Consider the following 24,226-nt stretch of genomic DNA (forward strand, 5'->3'; position numbering starts at 1 on the left):
GAGGTGGGGGGAAGGTGTTTTTAAGATTTGGTTTTATTTCTCATTATCCTATTCTGATTTGATTGGTAATAAATTGAACTAATTTCCCCAAGTTGGGTCTATTTTGCCCATGACCATAACAGGTGAGTGATCTCTCCCTGTCCTTATCTCAACCCACAAGCCTTTCATCATATTTTCTCTCCTGTGTCCAGCCAAGGAGGGGAGTGATAGAGTGACTTTGGTGGGTACCTGACAGTGGGTACCTAAAGTGGCTACTTTATGGGATAAACACATTGTCCCCAGGCATGTCCTAGGACCAAGCCCTCCTCCTGGGTCAGGCTGGTGAGTCCCATCACCCCTACCCAACAGCTCAAACAATGGCCATACAAAAAGCTGAGCTTGCAAAAAAGATGCATCTCATGAGAGAAAGGCTTGGAGCCAAACTCACAGAGGCAGTACCTTGTCCACACTCAGGGAGAATGAGCTGCAGAGCCATGGGGACCAGTGACAGGGAAGGATGTTGCCAGCTCCCTCCACGAGTGCCAGCCATGAGCACCAGCCCATGCCGGGAGTGAGTGGAGAAGAGTGGATGCAGGCAGACACGGGTCCTGGTAGGACACACACACCAGTCTCATGGGTGAAAGCAGACACACACCTGGAGGCATCTGAACAGCCTGTTCCTGTCCAGTTTGTCCTCAGACACATCATGCCCACCTCTCTAGTCTCAGCAAGCAACCCAAGCCAAAGCACTGGGGTTCAGTGGCCACCCTGCACGAACGAGTGGCCTTCTGAGAGGCTCAGAAAGGCAGGATCTCCTCTGGTAACTAAAGAGTATCCAAAGATGCCCTGTCCCCCGCTTCAAGATAGTGTTCCAACCGGCCCTCCCTTGCCCCAAGAGAGTCTGGGGTAGGAAGAACCTGCACAGCCACACCACAGCGCATGTGATGCTTCTCATCCGCAGCCTCCCATGACCCCTGTGCACCACAGCTGCGGAGGATGGAGATGCCTTCTCTCTCCTGCATCCCTCTGCTGAAGTTGTCCAGGCTCACAGAGGGTCTGGGCAGGGGGTCCGGAGAGTCCAGTTCCCCTTCAACCCTCCTCGCCCTCCCTGGCTCTCCCGCTCCTCTGCCCCGCAGCCGCGGAGCAGCGCTGCACCAGCCCCCCCAGCAATGGTCCCTGCAAGCCACAGCAAGGACATGCAACCAGAGCTCACCCGGCTCTGGAAGGGCCCCGCACGCTTTGGGGATGTGTTTGGGCAGCTGGGGTGACATTTCTCACGGAGTAGGCCTCATTTCAGCCCGCTGCTGGGCACACGGACCCCCAGATAAGCCTGGCCCAGCTAGGTGCAGGCCGGGAGCTGCTTCATGTGTGATAATGGCCGCCTGGGACAGTTTGTCCTTCGGTCTGCTGTGGACCAGGTGCTTCCGTGGCCCCCAAAGATTGGGTGGGAGCAGAGGGGAACCGAGCCCTTCGGGGCCAGCCCAACTGCCTCCCCCCTCCTCTCCCATGCCGGGGGCTCGGCAGCCAGCCGCATGCTGCCCAAGAGCCCGGCCGCAGAGCCCATTGTTCCCTTTGTCTGGCCTTTTGAGCACGAGCCCGCATGGTTCAAGGCGTCCCCTCCACCTCGGGGATGGTCACACGCTCAGCAGCCCTCACCACCCTCCTGACCCGCTCAGCCAGCAGGTGAGGGGCCCAGCGCCTCCCCCAAACCCAGCTTTCGCCCCCCCCCCCCCCCGGTGAACCCGGGGCTGAGGGTAGCTCCTCTCCTCTCCCAGCTCCAGCCAGATGCTCTCGCCCTCCAAAACGCAAAGGCGAGTGCCAGTGGGCATTTTCCAGGGGACCCTACCCTTGCCTGGTCACCCTGCCCAAATCAAGAAGCTGAGTAGGGCTGGAAGGCGTTCCCGCACCCAGAGGGACCACCATCACGGCCAAGGCGATGAGCACCCACAGGGACATGGACACTCCACCACCACCACCACTCTTTGCCTCAGGGTGGTCTTGCAGATGGTCTTGAAAGCCAAGCTGGGAGCTGGGGGGGGTGACAGGGCCCCCACTGAGCACCGTAGCCCGAAGAAGTTGCCTTTCCCTTTGGGACAGGCCTCAAATACCACGTCTGCCACAGGAGGCTGAGCCAAAGGGATTCCCGATTTCCCTCCCACCTCCAGCAATGCCCCAAGAGGGTGCTCAGGGATGAGGTGCAGAAAGCACCCCACTTTCTGCAGCCCAGCATCAAGGACTTCCTCGGACCCTGGACAGGCAGGGGTGGGCTTCACCCTGCCCAACACACTCCTGCCTCTACCCTCTATCACTCCTGGTTTTAAACCTGGTGCTTGAGAACTCCAGAATGAGGGGAAAAAAATATAAAATAATGCATCGTCACCCCTTCACCTCCCTCTTCTTCACACCTCCCACGGTCTGACACACCTCTGTGCCCCCCCACCAAGCTACATCTTTCCTGAAGTCCCCCCACCCCTGTACCTCTCCTGTACAAGCATCCTCACCCTCCTTTCCCAGCCTTCCCCACTTCTGAGCTGATGCTTTCAAAGAGCCATCCACAATGACTTTAAGATCTCTTTCTTAAAATGCTAATAAGTAATTTAAAGACTGCCACTGTGCATGCATGGGTTTAGGGTAATTTTTTCCATGTGAATCCCTTTTCATTCATCACTGACTACATTTAATCTGCCACTTTATAGCCTGGTTATCCAGTGTCATGAGAGCTTTTTACAATATTTTAAAGACAACTGTTGTTTTTATCATCCTGAATAATTTTGTATAATCTGCAAACTTTCTCGCCTTCAAGTTCCCACCCCTTTTTAGCACGTTTAGAAATACGTTGCACAGTGCAAGCCTCATGCTGACCCCTGTCCAGTAGGAAAACTGACTCTTTGTTTCCCCCTCTTTAAGCAGATTTTAATCCATAAGAGAGCCCTTCCTCTAAAATTACTGCTCTGGAGTCCTCTGGATCACCCAGGGAGCTCTTCTTAAAGGATGCTCATCCCATTTGCTCTGGCCCAAATATTCGTTTTACCCATTTATTTTAAAATATAAGCTCTTCCGGGCAGTCTCGCAGCCCTGCCATGGGAAGGAAAGCTAAAGCTCCTTGGCAGGAGTCCCCTTGGCCATGGCCATCTGCGGGGACACTGAAGTCGTCCCCCATCTTCCCAAGGGCTCCATCCTGGTTGCGTTTAACCTCCCAAATCTCATTTGTTGAGGGGGAACTTGAAGTGATAATTCATTTATTTTCACAAGTTATTCTTCAAACTCCTCTCAGTCTGCCATATATGGTTTTACATTCACCATGCTACAGTTCATGATTTTTTTCTGCTTTCCCCTTTTAGATACTACTGCCACTTTCTGAAGAACATCTTTTTACTTTCAGTGATCTCCTTCAATTTCAATTTAATCAAGATTTGGTGTTTTTTTTTTTTTTAAAAAAATACCCTCATACATTAAACAGCCACATGCATTTATTCTGAGCTTTAATATCATTTCCTACATCACGTAAAAAGTATTTCACTATTTTAGTTACTCCCTTTGGCTAGCTCCTTCATTTTGCCTTATTTACAAAATTTACTGTGTAGTATTTTTAAATGCTGATCATTTTTTTAATGCAATGGTCTGTCTCTAAGAGAGGTAAGGTGAAAAGAACATAATTTATTAGACTGACTGATAAAGCTTCACCGACTTTTGGAGCTCATCAGCCTCTTCTCATGCCTGCTGGGAGACTGAACCTGCTCCCAAGGAGCCAGCCTCACGCTTTGCCCTAAATCAACAGATCCTCCTCTCATGGGCTTTCTGAAGAGCCACAATTAGTCAGTCACTAAAACTGTAATTTCTGAATAACGCCCCTATGTGACATTTATGGACCATCCACAATTATAGTTGTGTTTTCTGCCCTCCTGGCCTGTTTCATCTCCCTTAATGTCTGGCGATCGGTGTTGCAAGTCAGGTCAGAGGCATTGCAGAGACCTAATGCTGCTCCCTTCATCCCCAAGCATGGAAATTCAGACAGGGGCAGACAGCACGGCATGATCCTCACTTACTCCTTTGCCTCCATCCTGCTTTGCTCGGGGGGGGGGCTGGCACACCCCACACAGCCACCCTTGTGCCTGCACCCTGGCACAACTTGCCATCCACACAGCACGTTCCTGAAACACCCAATTTTGATATAAAGTTGGCTATAGCCCTGCACACCCCCCCTGGGGCATCTCTCCTTCCTCGCCCCCTCCTAGCAGCCACCTCCCGGCCCCCAAGGGGTCCCTGCCATCCTCCAGGATCCCCAGTGAAACCCACCCGCCCCCGCACAGTGCTCCCTTCATCCCTGGGTACAAGACAGGGCAGAGCCCCCTCCCAAACCACCCCCCCAGGCCCGCCCAGGCCACACATCAGTGCCTTATCATGGAAGGCCCAGTCGTTACCCCCTTATCTAACGGCTGAATTTTTGCCTCTGAGGAGCTCCCTGCCACCCCAATCCCAACCCGATCCAACTGGCAGTCGTGCTTTGCTCTGGCATCTCTGCAGACCAGAAGCCAGGTTTGGGAGGGACTGCAAACCAGGATGGAAGCCAACGGGGGGTCTTTATTTGTAAAAACAGACTTTCTGTGGGATGGGAACCCCGAACCCACTCCTGGACAGCCCCACGCACAAGCACCCATCCCGGCAGGGTCGGTCTATTGGGAGCGGGCGCGTGTTGGGGCAGGAGTGATGGGCTTAGAATCTCATTTATCACAGCCCTGGCTGCACTCCCACAAAAGCACTTGGGCCTCGGGAGCTATCTCAGCATCCAGTATTTACCCAGTTCCTGTGCAGCCAGGCAGGTTTCACCGCCCCACTGGTGCCCCCCACCCCTCTTTACAGCCAGCTCAGGTATGCGCACACAAACGGCTGCTGACTAGTGCAGGCAGATTTAGTCTATTTGCAAAGGGGACTGCTGCTCCCACCTTTGGGGGACAGCCCCAAACCCCTTGGCAGCATCCCCAAGGCATACCCATCTCCCCTTCGCATCCCCAGATCCCTCTGTAGGGTGTCCCGAGGAGCTGGGGGGCACTGGTGGCCACACCAGCCCCGAGATCTGGTCCCCTACAGCCCTGTCTTCTTGGCATCTGCTCCCTCAGCTTTTATCACCCAGAGAAGCTGGAAATACAGCAGGGATCAGGAGTAACTGCTGCTCCCACCTGGGAAAAGCAGAGGAGCAGAGCTGCAACAGCAGCTACACAGATGTTTAAATCAGGCACCCATTTGGTCTCTCCAAAAGTTTTCACTCCTGGTTGCTGCCCTGATAATGCAAAAGGCAGGCAAGTGCAAGGAATGCACCTTGTCAAAAATTAACCCAGGATACAGGGACGGGGAGGGGAGGCAGTGGCAGGGAGACGGGCAGCACAGGGCTGACCCAAAACCACAGTCTCCGCCCTGCACCTCAGCCCCATTTGTCAAAAATTCATTTCCAGCCTGGATTCAGGACAGCATTTGCAGATCTGGAGTTCAAACACATGGGATGGTTTGGCTTCTTGATAAATCCTGTGTTTTTCCCTGGACTTTCTGCTCTGCTGCATCCCCCCAGAGCGTGCTGGGCTCACGGGGATGCTCCCGCAGCCCCTACGGTCCTGGCACGCCCTGGGCACGTGCCACCTCCCTGATGGACCAAAGTCAAAAGCAACTGCCCTGGTGTGACCTGTAACCCCAAAGAAATGGCTAAAGTCTTCCTCCACTGAGACCACAAAGACAGACACAATGAGGCACAAACCAAGCCCCGTGCTCGCTGGCATGCCCCTGCACCACCCCTGGCCCTGGAGGAGGCTGTGGAGGGGCTCAGCAGCGAGCCATGACCATGTGTACAAAAGAGGTGTCCATATTATGACACTAGAATATGTTAAGGTATACATAAAATACAATATACTGTGTATTATGCATATATATGCAATATAATAAATGCATAACGTATATTGTGTACATTACATTATTAACTATGCAGAACCACAAAGGTCCTGTCTCCAGCTTGCTGCAGTATGCACACGGGTGCTCCTGTCCAGCACTTCAGCCACAGCGTGCCCTGGGGATGCCACCCCAGGAGAGGACACGGCGCTCCCTCCCCAGCACCCACCTCCAAGCCCAGGGCTGGGCGCAGGATCGTGACCACCCAGCACAGAAGGATGCTCGACACCAAGTCCCCTCGCCCATGATGCTGCGCGCCAGCAGCAGTCGTGCCAAGCGGTTCGCCCTCACCCACTGGAGCTCACCGCTGCCTCCGTGCTGCCAGCTCGCTGGGGCTGCCCGCACCCTCACAGGTATTAGGGCCATCTCGTTTCTTCTTTCGCATTTCTTGGAACACAGCTGGCTTTCTTCCAGCCCTCGGGAAACTTGCCAGTGCCACAAGGTTTATGAAAAGTTAACTCCAACGGGGTGAAGAGCGCCTTCAGGGCTTTTTTCCCCCCCTCACACACAAGTTAGCTGGGCTGTTGATTTTAAAATATGTAAGTGCCCTTCCTAGCTCTCCCCAAAAATACCTCAGAAGTATCAGTACTCCAGACACACGTGCAGCATTTGCCAGCAGGAACACAAAGAGGAGCCATTAGTGATAGCGGCACTGTTACCAACCGGTGTGGGATCCAGACCCTTCCAGGACTCCTTTGTTCTTGACTTTCTGGTTTTGTTTTTTTTTTAAAAAAAAACACAAAAAAACTTTCCTTTTATAAGCCTGAACTTTCTCAGCTGCAGATACGTTACCTTGCGACTGCCTTAACAACTGTACACAATTCTTAACCTCTGCTTTATGTACATTGTCATCCACCTCTCTGTTTTCCATATTGATTTATGTTTTATGTTCTTTTCACATTTCCTTTTAACAGAGCTGGTTTTAACCAAACAGCCTTTCCTCCCGAGCCCGAGACATGCATTCTGCTGGCCAGTGAGTAATCAACTTCCAATTTTCATGCACACTCCTGTTTATATTTCCTTCCCTATCGGCTTTGTTTCTAATTAAGGTTTGTTAAATGCGAGTGAATATATAGCGTAGAGAGAAATATAAAGCATGTAGATAAATAAACACCCCACACACAGGCGCATTGGCTAAGGCTGCGCTTTCAACCACGGATCCCAAAGCACTTTGTCATGTTCATTAACAAAACCTCACGGCTCCCTTGGGAAAGACGCTTGTATTATTTTACGCCTTGTAATTAGGAAAACTGAGGCACAGAGGAGACAAGTGAAATTACCAGCATTACAGAAAAGCTCTGTAGCAGAGCTGAAAACAGGACTCAAGAGGCAGGATCCCTGGGCAAATAACCAGAACACGCTTTTCCCTTGAACGAGCCTTTTTTGCCCCCATTTTGGCCCTGCGAATTTGCCAGAGTTGGTGATGGCAGCGCAGAGAGCATCGCCACCACAGAGGTGCCCTGTGGCAGGTGGGATGTGGTGGGGTCCAGCCACAGCCTCCACGGCCAGTGTTGGTCTGCCCAAACCGACGGGGCCCAGAGCATCCAGAGGCACAGATGGATGCTGCCTCCAAGCATCCCAGGGAGTCTCGGGAAGAGGCAGCAAACAGAGGGGAGGAAGGAGCAGCAGAGGCGCGCCCGGGGAGCTGCATCCCACACACTTTCACCTTACCACCTCTCCAGTAGCCTTTGCAAGGAGGGAAAGGCTGGGACACGGTAGCTGGTTACCCACACCGGCGCTGTGACCCGCCATCGCAAACCCACGACACACACACAAGGCAGGAGGCAACGGTGGGGGCACGGGGGTCGCTCCCCTGAACCCAAATCAACGTGTTCAGCCTCAAATGGGGACAGTCGCTGGAAGCACGGTGCAGAGCCCCCATCAACCACCTCCCAGGGAGCATCCCCATCCATGGAGGAGCACACCTTCTGGCGATCATCTTGGGTGGGTGAAATTCCCCGCTGGCACCGGCTGCCCCCTCGTCCCCAACATGTATATTCCCCATCCCTCGGGATGAGCCCGGGTGCTCACACTTCCCCACTGCTCCTGCCGTAACAGTGGGAAGGTCACCCACGTCTGTGAGCAAGCATGCAAGAGCCCCAGGAGGGGGTCACCGACCCCCCAGCACCACCCGGCAGCTCCTCCTGGCATGCAGGCAGGGCATGGCAGGGTGGAGGTGTCACCCCATCCCTGCACAAGGTGCCTGGCTCCCTCCCCCGCCGTAGCCAGCAGCCTGGGCTCTGCACAGCCAAGCCCGCTCGGGCCCCGCTGGCCAAGCACAAACCCCATTGTAAGTGTCAACGCTGTCAGCTGATCAGGCCAGACGTCCCACGTGGACACATAAGCTCCCACAAACACGCTCATCACCCCAACCCTCCCCCCCATAATTAAAAACATTCTGGGATCATTTGAATAGCATAGCTGGCTAGCGCTCTCCACTGCAACGTAAATAGTCCTATTTATGCCAAGCTCCCATATTGTAAATATCACGATGTATAGCTGGCCAACCCATGAGTCATCTCCCAAAACTCCAACTTAATAAATGGTGCCTCATCCATGTTCCAAACACTGTCCGTGCAGCTCCCACCGCCCAGTGCCTCCACGCCCAAGGCCAGCAGCAGCCACCCAGCCTGCCCACCAGCCCAGCGAAACTGGGGGGTACAGCAGAGCCACCCCAGCACCTTGCTGGCTCGGACGCAGCCCTCTCTCATGATGGGCAGACACCCCCAGACCGCGCTGCGCTGGGATGAGCCAGTTTTTGGCCCGACGCCTTGCTCTCACCCCTGCCCAGCCCAGCTCTCCCGTCGCTTCCCGGGGTGCCGGCGCAGCAGGCGGGCTGGAGGCACGCAGGCACGGCTGAGACGGGCTTGGAAGCGGGAAGGCGAGTCCCTGCCTTGCCCAGACCCCACCACCGGGCTCCTGCCCAGTGCCTTCCCCGCACGGCCAGCCCGCAGCAGCTCCCACCTGCCGCCTGGCTCTGCTTTGTCTGAGCACCGGGGGAACTCGGCGGGGAGCCCGGGCTCCTCCCGGGGACGCCGGGAAAGCCGCGCCGCCAGCGGGGAGCCGGCCATGAGCTCCAGGATGCCGGCAAGGCCTTGTTGAGGTGCGCCCCAAAGCCTCCCCCAGCCGCCAGCCCCCGGCACGGCGGGGCAAAGCCCGGGCATCCCCGGGAGAGAGGCTCCGCGGTACCCGAGCTGCGGGCGGGGTCCGGCCGCGGGGGGTGCCGGCGAGGGATGCCCACCTTGGCGGAAGGGATGGCGGAGAGAAGGGCAACGCAGCGAGCGGGAGGGTCTGGCGACGGGGCGGGGGGGGGGGGGGGGGGGTGGAGGGACGGCGGCACACGAGGGGCCCTGCAGCTCCGCACCGGGGTCCGGCGGCAACACCTCCAGCTGGGGCAGCACTTCCCCAAAACTTCGCCTCCCCTCCAGCGCTCCGGAAGGGGTGCGGCGGGGAGGGGAGGGGGGGGGGGGAAGGGGGACAAAGTGTGACCCCCCTCCAAAAAAAGGGGGAAAAAATAAAACAGCGAAGGGGCTCGCCCTGCCCCAGAAGGGCCCCCGCCCCCCGCGCACCCCCCCCCCTCCCCTTCCTTACCTTCCACGGCGGCGAGCAGGGGCAGCAGCGCGAGGGGCAGGCAGCAGAGCCACAGCGGCCCCATGGTGCGCGCCGGGCCGGGCATCAGAGGCGGCGCGGCCGGCGCTCCATGGAGGCGGCGGGGGAGCGCAGAGCCGAGCCGAGCCCCTCGCTGGGGCCGCCGCCGGCGCGGGCACGGCCGCGGGCACGGAGCGCACCGCCGGCCCCGCCGCCGCGGCCGGGCCGAGCCACCGCCGCCGCCGCGCAGGGGAGCGCCCCGCCGCCGCCCGCCCCGAACCCCGGGGGCGCCGCGCTGCCGGCGGGGGCGGCGGGCGGCGGCGGCGGGGAGGGGCGGCGGCGGGGCGGGGGGGGCGGCGGGGGGGCCGGCGGCGCGGCGCGGGGGGGGGGGGGGGGGCGGGCGGGCGACGGGCGGCGGCTCCCCCCGCCCGCCGATGGTTTCTCCCGGCGCTGTCGATCATCCAGGAGAAAGCCGTGATTTCAGCCCAAATCTTCCTCGCCGGGGTCGACCGCGCGCCGCAAAAACCGGCGAGGGGGGCAGCGGGGGGGTTCCCGGAGGGATGCCCCCGCCTCCGCCCTTCCCTTACCCGCCCGCAGCTCCGCGCCAGCCCGGCGGCCCCGGGCTGAGCATCCCGCCATCCGGGGGTGCCCCCCGCCGCTGCCCACCGGGACGGGCGTGGGGCGTCCCGGGAGGGGCGAAGGTGGTGGAGGAGAGTGTGCTGGCAGCGTGCAAGGCCTGGCAGGGGAAAGGGACATGTCTAGCAGGGGAAAAAAAAAAACAAAAAAACAAAAAACAACAACAACAAAAAAACCACAACAACAACAAAAAAAGACAAAAAATACAAAACAAAACAAACAAACAAAAAACACACAAAAAAAACCAAAACAAAACAAAAAAAAAAAAAACAAAAAACAACAAAAAAAAAAAACCAAAAAAAAAAAAACAAGGAATTGGCAAAATCCGTGGCTTGTTGATGGCAGGCTCCGGGCAGCCCTGACTTCCCCAGACCTCCTGGACTCAACCCAGGTGGGGCTGGAGCAGGAGGTCCCTCATGGCCCATGTGGGGGAGCTGTGAGTTGGCTACAAGCCCCATTCACACCAGATGGGCTCAAACAGGACTTTCCCAGAAGGTGCAAGGTGAGGCCCAGCCCCACTGCGCCGTCACACCACCCAGCAGCCCTGGCTTCCCCATGGGCCAGGGAGCCAAGTCTGCCCTTTGGGCACCTCATGATCCAAACCCTCTTCAGGACACGTGTGACTGTTAGCAGGACTGTTTGACCCAGGAGATCCCCTCTGCCACCACCCTGACATCTCCTCAGACCACCCAGCCTGACAGCATCCACTCTGTACCCAGCAGTGCCTTTCTGCTCACCTCCCATAACTGTGCCCCTAGTTTTTCTGGCTGGGAAGGAGGGTCAAATGCATCCTACAGACAGCACACGTGTGTCCTGGAGGATCTTCTCAGCGCAGGTCATACCCTGCACATGGAGCTCTGTATGAGCTGTGCAAGCTTCCTAGGCCAAGAGCTGAGAAGCCACTGGACTGCCAGGATGGATCCTTGCCCCTCAACACACCAAAGTGTCGAAGACACTGACAAAACAGGCTCTGCTCACTGCACTCTTCCTTGTCCTTTTGCTGCACCAGCAGCTTGAACATCTTGGGTTCACTGCCTTGACCCATTGCAAGTGACTCGTTTCTTGCCAACCACAGGTATGTTTGGAGGAGATCAAGACTCCTTGATGATGTTGGCCATATATATGAGCCAAATGGTCTTCCCTAACTCAGTTTGCCAACTGCAGGCTCTGATCCCCTTTGAGAGCTCCTATCACTACAGGTGTTACTGGTCATACAGATTGGCCCCACATTCAATGCAGCAGCCTCCAGAGAATCCTGTGACAGAGCTCCACAGTGTGTGGAGAAGCTTTCATCTTAGTGCCTCGTTAAGGTTCACTCTTGCATGGAGAGTGCTCAATTCAATACAAAAGGAGGCAGAAGAAGTCTTGCTGCTCCTGCCTTCAGACGTGTTCCCCTCCAGGACAAGCAGCCCACGCACCCATGCAGGTACCCACTATCCCAGCACGCTCCCAGGGCTCCCTCATTTTCCAGGCTCTGTAATGGTCCCCTTTTCTGGAGCACACAGCATTTCCCATCAGATATCAGAAAGCACTCACCATTTCCAAACTCTTCAAATCATCGTTTCAATCCTTCTGGATGCCAGGGCTGTTTCTGCAGCTTGCAATGCCCTAGACAGGTATGTCCCAGAGGATCCACCTAGTTCTCCAAAGTGAGATCCTAGAGACCAAGAGCAACCAGCATTCCTGTCTCTTTGCCAGAGACCACCCAGACCCTCAGTATTTTCTTCCAGCTCTCCCGGGCTGTGCTGCCAGACACCGTGGGAGTTTCGCCCTGAGGGAACAGTCACTGGAGACCTCTCTTCTGCAGCTACTTTCAGCATCCCCTTAGGTTACTGCTACTGGACATGAGACCTTGGACTGTGCAGACTACTTTCCCAACTGCTGCAGTGACTTTGAAGCTCTTACGTACTCCTTGGAGTCTAGTTTGTCCCCTGACGATGCCCTTCAGTGTCAGCTGTGAACTGTGAGCTCTCATCCAACCTTACGCCTTCACTCTGCTTCCAGGAAGGGCTTTCTATGACTCTTACATCCCTTCAGTGTCTACAGGAAGGCCTCCCAAGGCCCACAGCTACCCTCACAATCTTGCCGTTGCCCGTGCAGGGGGATGCCACTAGCCTCCACCTTCTGTCTTGAAGTCCACAAGCTTCTCCGGTCACCAAGCCAGCATCTCCAAGCAGAGTAGCAAGTGCCACAAAGCACCACACCACGATGAGTCGTGCTGGACCTCTTCCAGTGTCCTCTTCTGCACCGCCCTCTCATTCTGCACCAGAATTAGCGGCCTCTGTGGAGGATGGTCATAGACCAGCGAGCGCTGTACAGCCCCACTGCTGTCCTCAGCCATCCCTGACAATGTGAGCTGATGCTCCACTACCTGCCATCTGGTGACAAGTGGTCACAGCACTGGGTCATATGCGCCTGACCACTCTGGTCCCAGCTTGGAAGGGAAGGTATGTTGGTTCTACTGGTAGTTGCTGCCCACATCTAACCCTTGGTCAGCACTGTCATAGGATGCTCAAACCCTGCTGCAAAGAGTGTCTGATAAAACCTTGTCTGGGAAAAGTAGCAGCAGTGGGGTTACAAAAATGGAACAGCCACCACTTCAGTTTCACCTATGTGTTAGTTTACATCAAAAGATGACTCCCAGGCAAACAGAGCCAAGAGAGATGACATCTAGGGGACATTAAAACGGGTTTGGTGGTGATGCATTTAATGTAGGATTTTCAGTTCCTGGTGCAGGAAGAACAGGTTTCATTTGCACATGAAGCCCTTGGCTCATCACACCTAGAGGAGGTGTCTTCCTTTCACCCTCTGCAAGGTTAAAGAGGTGCAGCAGGCGACAGCCAGGAGTCAAGGGAGACACAAAAGGAAGCAACATGAATGAAGCAGCATCTGTGCAATGGGTGATACGGGGCTGTCATTCACACATACAAGGCTCAGTGCAGCCATCCCGGGGCCCTGGGACCACCACCCAAAGAGCCATGGCTACCAGAAAGATCCAGGAGAGGTTTCTTGTTCTTGGGGTCCAGGAAATCTCCTCCCCTAGAACTACTTGATCAGGCTCAGTCCCCCAGTCAAGGGAGAGGGCAGTTTGTTTTGGATGGGTGGGATGGGGAGTGAGACCCTTGGTGGCACGTCGTGCAGGGAATCTGCCTGTAAAGGCCCACTGCGAGCAAGCAGGCAGCCAGTCGGTGGCCACGGAGAGACGCCCTGCAGGAAATCGACACCCTTGCTTGCATCTCTGCATGCAAAAAGAAAGCTTTTCAGCTCCTGGCTGAATCCCTTGGGCTCCAAGGAGCCTCTAGCTTCCAGGGGCAGGTTGGGAGGAGGAAAACATGAGCATATTTTAATAGAAATCGGAGTCTCCCTGCACCAGAAAAATCCCATAAAAGCAAAACCCAAGTGAAAAGCAGCTTCAGCTGTTCTGGCTCTGGCTTTGACGGGCTTGGCCCCAGGCCAGTGAGTTAATTCTGCCTATTAACTAATAGTATAGTATTGTCGGCAAAGATTCATTGCTAAACTTATGTTTTTAAGATATCACTTATCATTTAAACACTTAACTCTTGATCCTCGAACATGTACAGGCACCATGTAGCCCTGCAGCCATGCTGCAGATAACCAAAGCCACCACTGGCTGGGGAGCCTGGGCAGTGTTTAACCCTTTTTCCCCTCTTCGTCTAAATGATAAATTGTCTTGAGTAGCGTTTTCCAAAGGAGAACAGGTCCTCCTGCTCAGGGACCGCTTATTATCACCTACTTAATATTGATGATCTCAGCAGGGATGGAGGAACTGTTACCAACAGTGGGTTTTTCTAACCTCTGTGAAGGGTGTGTGAGCAGCAAGAGACCCCGTGGGTATATCTGATTGCAGCCTGTCACCGAGAATGGCCTCCCTCTGTTCTTCCTTACCTTTCCCCATCACCCCAAATGCTCTGCAGTCTGGTGGAGAGGAAGGTCTGGTCCTTCAGGAGGAAGGGTGGGAGCAGCAGGGGCTCCCCACACCCCAGGGCTGAGCCCTGGCTGCTGCCCAGCACCTTGCAGCTCAAGATCCCTGGGCCCTGATCTGTACGGTAAAGACATTTTTGGGCGACCTCAGAATTCTGCCCCCATCCCACCCCCCTATTCCAGAGCAGACCAGCATCTTTGCCAGTTGTACTGGTCTCCAGTCACCATCCAAGCAGGCACTGGCTGCAGCCCACTGCCCTCCCCACCCCACTGGGGACACTGGGGTGAGTTTTCACTGTGTAGAGTTAAATCAAGATAAGGACTTTACACCCCCTTGCGCTTTGTGAGGGTACCTGGCCCTGGATGGCTTGTGCTGAAATGTGACACTGGAGAGCCATCCTCACTCAACCTGTTTAGCTTGTCACAGGGTCCTGCTCGGGTGGGGGGGGGGGGGGGGGGAGCTAACTGCTAACAGGGGAACCAGCAGCTCCCTCTCCCCTTCAGCTCTTTCCTCCAGCATTTATGAGCTCATCTACTGCTAAGTGAAAGATTCATGCATATTAGGAACTCTGACACTACCTCAAACCAGAAGCAGGGATGAGACAGGATCAACCAAGCACTGTCCTGCGTTGAGACCTCCAGGAGCACAGCAGAGCCCCAGAAAAGCTCCAGGCGACGATTTAATCTCTTTGGGGAGACAAGGGTGGCTGCAGGGAGAAGCGAGGAGTCGAAGGTAGCCGTTGCAATGTCTGAGGTCAGGTTTTAGAGCCTTCAGCTAAATGAGGAAGCAAAAGTCAACTGGTAGATTGCATTAAAGATTTGAGGAGTATTGCACTCCTAAAATGAATGAAACTTCTGAATGGTATCCATGGGAACAAATTAAAGAGCAAAGGCACTTCTGAAACATTTAGAACAGATTTAGAACCATAGAATTGGGCAGGAATTTTTGGATATTTTGTTCAACAGCTAATTTGAACCCAGTTTATTAGAACAGAACAGAACACAGGCAAGTAAACCTTAGATGAGACAGGTAAACCTTAGATTAGACACTGCAGAAGTTAGCCAATTGTGTCTGTATGTTAGCTGGCTGTAGAGTTAAAAGAAACTTTTGGAAAAGCAAAGTTTATAGAAGTATCTCCTTCAGGACTGCAAACATCTCAGGTCTTCTTGAAAAAGTTGATAGCATAAAGAAGCAGAACCTTACAGAGATAGAAAGAAAAAAAATGGATAAGGCAAATTTAAATAAAAGCATATAAATAACAAGGAACTCCCAGTTCCCTAGAAAGTAGAGAAATTAAACAGTCAAGAATAAAATTTATTACTCTATGTTTTAAAAAATACATCAAGAAGAAAAAAGGATTTAGATATACAGCAAAGAATAGGTGGAACAATCATCAGAATATCATGTTATGTATGTAAATCTAATCCGAAGACTTTTCAGTCATGATGCATGACTGGCAAAAGGTGGGGTTTGTATTCTGGAAAATATTTTAATTTTAGTCTTTGATTATTTTAGAGTTAGCCAGAAATATCAATGTTAGAGAATAAATCTGCCCAGTAGGTAACCTCTGATGAAAAACTGCCAGGTATTATATACCAACAGAGGTAATGACATAAAATGATGCACAATTTAATTGTCATTTTTAAAGATTTGTGAAAGAAAAGGATATAACCCAAGCTAGTTTATGGCAGGGCATCTACAGTCCAACTGTCTTCTGGAAAATAGTTTTAAAGTTGTTCAAAGGAAGCTAGAAAAGCTGAAAAGTCAAACTCAGGTCTCTATTCAATACTATAAAATTACAGGGTGGCATCCTTGAAATTGAGAATGCTGAAAAGGCATTTAATAGGAAACTGGGGAGAAAACTACCTGTTTTTTGTTATCGCTGGTGTTAAAAATAGGAGTTTTGCAAATGCTTATGAGCACTATGAAAAAATACAACATTATGTGTTATGTTCAAAGCACTCATGAGCAAAATCCTCCAATGCCCTGAAATGATGTAGGTTTATGAGAAAGCAAATATAGGATCAAAGGCAATGGCATGTTGTGAAATTGCTCTTTTCTCCTAAGAGGTGATTACTACAAAAAGGCAGACCTGAAGGCGGCAACCACTTCTTCCACAGCAGAAACATGGAAAAGATGGGTTGTCTGGGTCTTTCCAAAGAGAAGCGAGCTAAGGGCGATGCGGTGGCATGGAGAAAGCGGAGTGGTGTGCAGACAAAAACCCTCCAAGGTCTGCAGATAAAAGGTCAGGAGCCGGTGAGAAAGGTGCTCCATGCTGTATGATGGGCATTTCAAATTTTTCCCTTTGGGTATGGGAATACCCACTCTGTTACTATTTTAGCTAAAATGTGGCTGAGCTGGAACAAGTCCTGCAAAGTGAGAGAGCCACTGGATGGTGATAAATGCATGAACAAGCTCTTCATGCTAATATTTACTTACTTACCTATTTTTATTGAAGACTCAGCAGAGTAATAAGCTCTAGCACCAAGTTATTGTCTCCTGCCCGGGGACAGCTGGGGGATGAGCATGGTGTGTGTGCAGGTGTAGGAGAGTGGTGGGATGGGACAGGGAAGTATCAACGATGCCCAAGCACCGTGGAGGTGGTAGGCAGAGAGAGCATGTCTTTGAGGAAGGAGAGGTAGTGGCTGGCACTGCAAATGTGACCAGGAATGGGGAGTCAGTTTGGGGCTGAGCAGAGGGAGAGGAGGCATCCCTGCAGGGCTTGAGGAGTGTTGGCCATGGGGCAGGAGGAGAGACCTGCTCCATGTTTGTTCACCAGCAGGAGATGGGTCTGGCAGGGAGTGGGAGGAAACGCTGCCCAATTAGCCAAGACGGATGGAGTGCAGCCTGTCCATCTGCTCTTTGGGTTGCTGCCCTGGCGACACAAGGGACCTGCAGCAAAAAAGTACTCAGGTGACTCCTGTCCCCTTGACATGCTGCCATGGCACTGCCAGGACAGAGCAGAGTTGGTGGAGAGGCTGTTGCACAGGTCCCTCCCATGCATACCAAGCACTGGGGACCGCAGTGGTCAGGAAGGTCATGGTTTCATCCATTCATCAAACCCTTCAGTGATGCCAATGGAAAAGGTCCTTGCATTTTTTCACACAAGGCTTGGTCCTTGCAGCTACTGTGACACCCTCAGCCCACTGGCATCAGCATCTCGGCTGATCTCTGAGAAACTTCACCTTCTCAAGTGGTCCTTTGGGGGACTCTTGTGAGCACCTGGGGCAGCTGACTCCTCCTGCGCCCATGGGTGTTGTCCATGCTTCTGCGCTGCCACAGCGCAAGGGTTACGCCCCTCACCACCCTTTCCTGGCACCACGAGTGGACCGGGCGTCTTGAGGGGTGCTGTGGTGGCCAGTGTGACACCAGCTGGTACAGAAAGTCCAAGGAAGACACAGAGCACTACAGAGCTGCAGCCTGAGGCTGCTTGTACAAGGCAGAGAGCGTGAAGTTAAAGACACTGCGACACCTCTGTCTTGGACTGAGTTAAAGACACCTGGGTAAGTGTGGTCTGCTAGGGAAGAGTCCATGGGGCTTCTGCAAAGGGGAGTCCTGCTTCACAACCCCTTGGAGCCCTTCAGAGCAGCCAGGCACATGTAGATTAGTGCAATCTGTTCATGTCACCTGCTGGAGTTTCCAGAGGCTTTCCATTAGGTCCCTTGCCAAAAGTTTTTTAAGGAGAGCAGGCAGCCAGGGGATACAAGGGAAGTTCCTTGTCTTTTTAATTGCTTAAGAGATGGTAGCAGAGAGAAGTAAACAGCAGGCACTGTGAGAAGAGGGACATCACCAGTCAGTCCTGCAGGGTCTAAGCTGGGACCTATCCTCTTCAACAGGCCCAAAAGTGTCAGGAATAGGGATGAGCAGGGAGGTGGCAGAAGATAAGCAGTGCACATGGGGAAAACAAAACAATCACAACCTCACTTGCACAGCAACAAGCTGGCTGTTCTCTGCCTCCTCCTACACACAAACCAAGGCTGTCAAATTAAACCTGTGTGAGGTTCAGGGCCAAGTTTGAGAAGACAGGGGTTCAGGAGTAAATGAGGTGATTCTTCACAAAGATGAACTGTGGAGCTCCTTGGCAGAGAATGCTATGGATACACAGAACTTACAAGGATTCAAGTGGAGACTGGGCAAGTTCTTGGAAAAGAGATCCAGGAATATATAACACACAGGGAAACCCATGGAAATTAAAATAGTTGGAAAGTCTTCAATACACATCTTTCTGGGCTTATGCAGCCCCCAGCCCATCTCCTTTCTGATATTAAAAGCCTTCCTGGGCCCACAGGAGCTGTTGTAGATGCTGGAGGGGAGCAGCTGGCAGCTCTAAGGGGACCGTAGGTGCTCCATCCCCTGGAGGCACAGCAATCACAGAGGCCTCCAACCTTGAGATGTGGAGGCAGGGATGTGTCAGGCTGGCCCTGTGCTGAATACATTGCTCAGCAGGCATACTAGAGAGGAAATAAATCAGCCCCTGATTCACCTGGGAGGACAGATACTTCTTCTGAACTGGATTTTAATTTGAAGTCAATTTTCAGGACCGGCTGTTCCTATGTCTCTCAGATAAGTGATCTGTGTTGCTCTTGAGTCAAATAGATTCCTTTTCTTTTCAGACCAGCAAAACTGTGCTCTGTAAGTAGATGTTCCCAGCTAATGAGGTGTTAAGTATAGAGAGAATCACAAGTACTTGAGGGCAGATCCAGCTGCTAGTAAAACCAACTAAAACCAAGGTTTTCCTCAACTTCCAGGAACAACTTCAGACAAAGAAACTGTCCTAGGGGCAGGATCAAGAAAAAATGGGAAATACAACCATAAAAATATGTCTGTCACGCTACAGCTGCATTATGTAGCTACATATGTTCTCTTTCCTCAGGCTAATGGAGGACTCTGATGACGAGGGACATGCTTGGAGCCGACACAAACAGTGGCTTTTAGTTTGCAGAGCACAAGAAGGGACTTACTGGCAACAGACTCCAGAACCCTGAAATATTACAGCTTCCTTAAGAAATGGCCACAGAAGATGTAGTGAATTATGTCAGGGAGGTTTAGCACAGGTATCCGCTCCCCAGGGAGAAGTGATGCTGTTTGGACTGGAGCTACATATTTTGCTTTGTCGTCAACCAAGAGTCCTTAGCAGTGTCTGCAGTGCCGCAGAGGAACAGCTTCAGGGCTAGCCTTAAAGCCAAATTTATCATCTGCCCACTTTGCCTTTGGAGCAACCCAAAAGCCCAGCTGCACCTGCACTCGATAGCACTGGGCTCTGTCCCTCGGCAGTGGAGGCCCCCGCAATCCCCGACCCCTCCGCGCTGCAGCAGCGCTGCCTGTTTGCCTCTGCACAAAACAGCCCGGGAATAGCAGGGCCTGGCTCCACCTGGCACAAGGACAGACGGGATACGTACAGGCAAGGGGAATGCAAAGGTGACACAAAGGGCTTTGCAGTGACCCGGTCTTCAGGACACTTCCACATCACAGAATTAAAAAATCATGACAATATTCTCTGCAAGCAACCTCCTTAATCTTACACCATGGACACAGGCTCAGCTGGCACATCAGATAGACATCAAGGTTGGGGGGAGAGCCCATGAGGAGGATGAAGAAGACCAGGTGGAACAGAGCATTGCATCCTACAAATGCAATGTCAGGACAGGGCTGTCTTAGCATGGGACCCAAGCATGGTAGATGGAGAATCAGACGCATGTAGGAGAAATATAGCAGGTCCCCTCAAACAACAAACTTTGGCAGATATCTTGCTGGCTGGACATCATGAAATGATGCTGAGAGGTCCACAGTACCCTTGGGGCAGATGGTGGGACACCAAGAGTCCCTCAAAGGATGCAGCAATGTAAGGATACTGGGGGTTGCAGGAAATCCTCTGGAGGGTTTCCAGGACTTGGCCAGACACAGCCACGTCCACTCTGATCTAGTGTTGGTGACAGTCCTGCAAGTGTGAGGCTGGACCAGAGCGCCTGCATGGATTCCCACCACCACCTCTAGGATTTATGTGTATCTGATGCGCTGACCTTCTCTGGGCTACAGATATTGGGTTTGCAGCAGGAAAGGGAACAGCTATTCTTGTGGCACCTGAACCTATTGCTGTCCCACTGCTGCAGGAGGATAAAGGCATTTCTCCAAAGCAGGGCAGCCCCCGCCTCCCCAGGCAGCAGGGGTACAAGAGCTGGGAAAAAGACTCCAGCAGCATGACCCGCACTGCCATTGGAGCACAGAAGAGCACTTGGTATCAATGGAGAGAGGTCGTCAGTGGATGGAGCATTGGAAATAACACAAAACTGGCAGAAAACCAGCATCTCTTACAGCACTGGAGTTTATCTTTAAAAATAACAATGACAGCAGCCCCACTTTGCTGGAAAATACCTGCCCATTTCTGGGACCCTGTATCCTTAGGTGCCTAACTGACAGAACTGGGCATCCTTTGGGATTTGAGCTGTGTTATCTGACGAAGGGGGATTATGCTGTGAAAACTGCTCGTTGGGGATTGTATATTAACAGGATATGCTCGGCTAGTTGACAGGAAGCAATAAAGTAATTTGAAAGAGACTGGGAGAGAGTGTGTGAGTTCCTGCGTCTGTGTTAAATCACGGCACTAGATAAGCAAACAGCGCAGGCCCTGGAGCAGGGAGGAGCGCTGCCAAGAGGGAGTTGGCTGGTGCCAGAAATCTCCAGGAGCTGCTGTGAGTCCAGCTCAAATGTGGCATGGAAACCAGTGGGATTGCAATTGCAACCCTCTCAGTCCCTGTGGGCTCTCGGGGCTCCTGTCCTGCATGAGGAAGGTTGGAGGCTCCTGTCGCTTGTCAGCCAAACTCTGCACGCATGCACGAGATGGAAAGAGAGCATCACTCAGCAACCGAGAGACCTCGGTGTCTGCTTGCAGGAGCCCAGCCCACCGACCTTTCAGGGGATCTGTGAAGGAGCTGCTCCTCCCAGCAGATCCAGGCCTGGAGGAGGAAAAGGACAGCCAGGATGGGAAATACGTGCAGCTGCAAGAAAGGAGGCTGCAAGAGCTGCTGAGTGAAGGGTGAGCCAGAAACTGCCTGCAACAATGAGGGGAGCAAGGGATGGCTGTTGAAAAACATCAGGCATTCTGCATTCAGCAACTGGCACAGATATAAGCACCCTGCTTGGATCCTGCCCGGGGGAAGTGGTGCCTGCCGCGTGTGTGTTAGAAAGCACAGCACCTGGCATGACATCCCTTGCGCAGCCTCCCACATCCTGCTGGAATCATATATAGCAAAAAACCAGCAGCGTTCTTTGCTCTCATAGAGGCTTTGACTGGCCTCCAGGAGGGTACATTTACAGGCCTTCTGATGCAATCTCTGATCCTTTTTGTCAGGGATATACTTTCACACCCTGTGTGATTGCCCGAGGAGCTTGCTGCCACAGGATACGAGTGCTGCAAGATCTATAGAAGTGTATGTGTTTGGTGGAGGCTGCAGACATTCAAAGTGCTCTCTTCAGAATAACAGAAGTAAAAATACCCTACATATGCTGCCTTCCACCATGGGCAAAAAAACCTCAACCCTGACTTTTAATGAGTGTTGAACCCTTTTTCCCATATGTTAAGGGCTGCTACCTTGGCTGGTAGGCAGAACACTTGCCTTGTCAATGGATTATGCCAAAAAGTGTACCTCACTCTGAAGCACCTAATGATGCCCCTCTCAGAGCACCAGTGCAGTATGCATTAGGGACTGTGGCATCTGACCAACATATTTGCTTGGGGAACGAGCACCAGTGAAGTACTCACAGTCCTGCAGCTCTGCTATGAGGAGGCTTCCCTGGAAGCTGGGAGCATGATGCAGGTAGACATCTACATGCATTGGAAAATAAGTCCCTGACGGTGCTGTTCATGAGAATGTTGTTTGCATTTTATGGGGCATCACAAGTCCCCCCTGCTGAGGAGGCCATGGTGAAGGGGACAAGAGTAGTAGATCACTGGAGGTAGAAATTGTCAGACACCATGAGGTAGGGGCACGTCCATGCATTTAATCATTCCCTTCCTGATCAACACTTGTTGATCTGGTCCAGCAGATGGTCAGCACATTTACATGAACCTGGCCCTGAGCAGTGGTCACAAGTGTCAGCATTTGTGAGCCCCCAGGAACACCAGCCTCTGCCTGTGGACCTGGCTTCCTCATTTTGAGCCTAAGTGTTGAGGAAATGTAAACTTTCCTTAGTGTTCAGTGACTTCAGAAACTCTGGTCCTCAAAGGAGAGCTTCTCCCCAAGAGCACCATGCAGACCAGCAGGCCAGGGTGCTATGAAGATGTTAATGCCTAAATGTTCTTGAATTTAAGGCAAGCACAGGCTCAGAGGGTGGGATGGAGAAAGTCTCTCCTGTACTGACCAGGAGATCAGAAGAAGTAGTTATAAATACAGAGGGAAGCCCAGTGGCTGGATGGCAGCAGTGGGGCAGAATAAGGAGTGGAGGGCAGTGGGGTAGTCAATGCTGACCTGTCCTGAACTCTCATGAACTCTCTGACTGTCGAGGGCATTAGCACAGCTCAGCAGTTCATTGACATCAGAGCTGGGTGCTGTGGTGTGTGCACACAGAGGGCTCTAAGGCCACTTGCTGGCATTTAAACAGCAGCTGCATAATATCCAGAGCTCAGTCCTCCTCAGTCCCTCATCACAGTTCTCCACTCACATGAGCTGCCTGAGCCTCAGCAGAGTGATGGACATGCAAAAGACTCAGAGGGCAGCAGAGGTGGTGGAGTCTTTCCCTCCCTGTTCATCCCTCAGGACTCCTGGTTCAATGGACACTTATCTGCTAGGCCTCTCATATTCGCTGAGAGCTAGAAAAGAGAAAACACCTCCTTTCTCTGGCTGCAGCTCTTAGTGTCCTTGTTATCATTGAACACATCGTTCATAACACACCCCTGTTTGCACATCTTTCCATGGGAGAAAGTAGAATGGGGTGTGTACGTGGTAGGGGGAGAAATTTAGAGAAGCCAGCTCTTGGAGAGGAAATGCTTTGCTGTATGACTGGGTAAGGTAACTCTTCCACTGCCAGAAGACAGGCTCCTCTTCAGGAGGAATGAAAGGCATGGGAAGTTAAAGGAGTTGAGTAGAAGTGAAAAAAACTTGTGTTTTTCTCAGCTTTAGGGGGTTTTGGGCCACCTGTAGGAGGAAAGGAGGTCTGGGACCATAGGTGGGAATGTACAGCCTTTGATGGTTTATTTAGCCCTGCAAAGTGCAGGTTTAGCTGGGGCAAGAGGAACTGCCTAGTGCTAAGTCAGTTCCTTTTTCTGAGAGCAATAGCAGTGGAACAAGCCATCAGGCTCTAGCCTCTTCCTTCGGATGAGCAGTGTTATCATGTATTCAGACAGCATCCCCAGCCCTGAAGTGGAAAGCAGGGCTGACACCCACTTGTGATGGGTCGTGGCACAGGGGAACTCTCAGCGTTGGTAGGCTGCAAAGAGATGGGTGGAGACCTTGCATAGGTTGTGTTCAGTGCATGGGGCAGAGGCATCGGGCACAAACTGAAGGTTTTTGCTCTCTGACTTCACTCACTCTACTGGTCCCATTGTACTGACACCGAATCCCAGGTAGAAAGAGTCACCAACAATGTTCTTGCACCCCTCCTTCCTCCCACGCACCTCACACAATTTTTGGAATAACCACGTGGGACAAACACAACTTGTTCTCCCACCTGTGGAAGAACTGCTCCAGCTGGCTCTTCCAAATGCATCAGGCCAGCCACAGCTCAAAGTTATCTGATGGTCATGTTCAGCAGCTAAACTGAGCCTACCCATGAATCCTTCTCTCAGACCTTTCCTTCCACAATTTGAATGGACCATGCTGTGCTAGTGAACCAGTTGGCTATACGGATGGACACATAGGTAGTTCCGAGACTCTGAGATGACAGTCCAAGCTCAGCTTATGTGTTGTGCAGCCCTTTGCATTGACATCACTCAGCAGACAGGTGTGGGTAGCCTGTGGTGCCCTCCGGAGAGGCTGTTTATCCTTCACCTTCCTTATCTCCTTCATTCCATCACTGTTTGTGTCTCGTACTGTCTCACCCTGGAGAGCTACACACTGACTGTCCGACCTTCATCACCACCTTGGCACCATGAGTTACCCAACCGACTCATGAGTCATTTCTGCATGCAGTAGAGAACAGCATCCTCCAGAT

At 52.8% G+C, this 24,226-nt stretch overlaps 1 protein-coding gene across 7 annotated transcripts in view; it reads right to left on the reverse strand.

Annotated features, from left to right (window-relative positions):
* EPHB2 (EPH receptor B2) overlaps nt 1-9,700 on the reverse strand; it is a 135,509-nt gene extending 125,809 nt beyond the window's left edge. For all 7 annotated transcript variants that reach the window (XM_032997257.2, XM_032997254.2, XM_032997256.2 and 4 more), the window contains exon 1: nt 9,505-9,700. In XM_032997257.2, coding sequence (XP_032853148.2) covers nt 9,505-9,589 — 85 coding nt within the window. In that variant the 5' untranslated portion in view covers nt 9,590-9,700. The remainder of the gene's footprint in view (nt 1-9,504) is intronic.
* Between the last annotated feature and the right edge of the window lie 14,526 nt (nt 9,701-24,226).

The sequence above is a fragment of the Tyto alba genome, unplaced genomic scaffold (genome assembly GCF_018691265.1).
Source record: "Tyto alba isolate M040663 unplaced genomic scaffold, T.alba_DEE_v4.0 Super-Scaffold_20000042, whole genome shotgun sequence".
Classification (NCBI taxonomy): domain Eukaryota; kingdom Metazoa; phylum Chordata; class Aves; order Strigiformes; family Tytonidae; genus Tyto; species Tyto alba.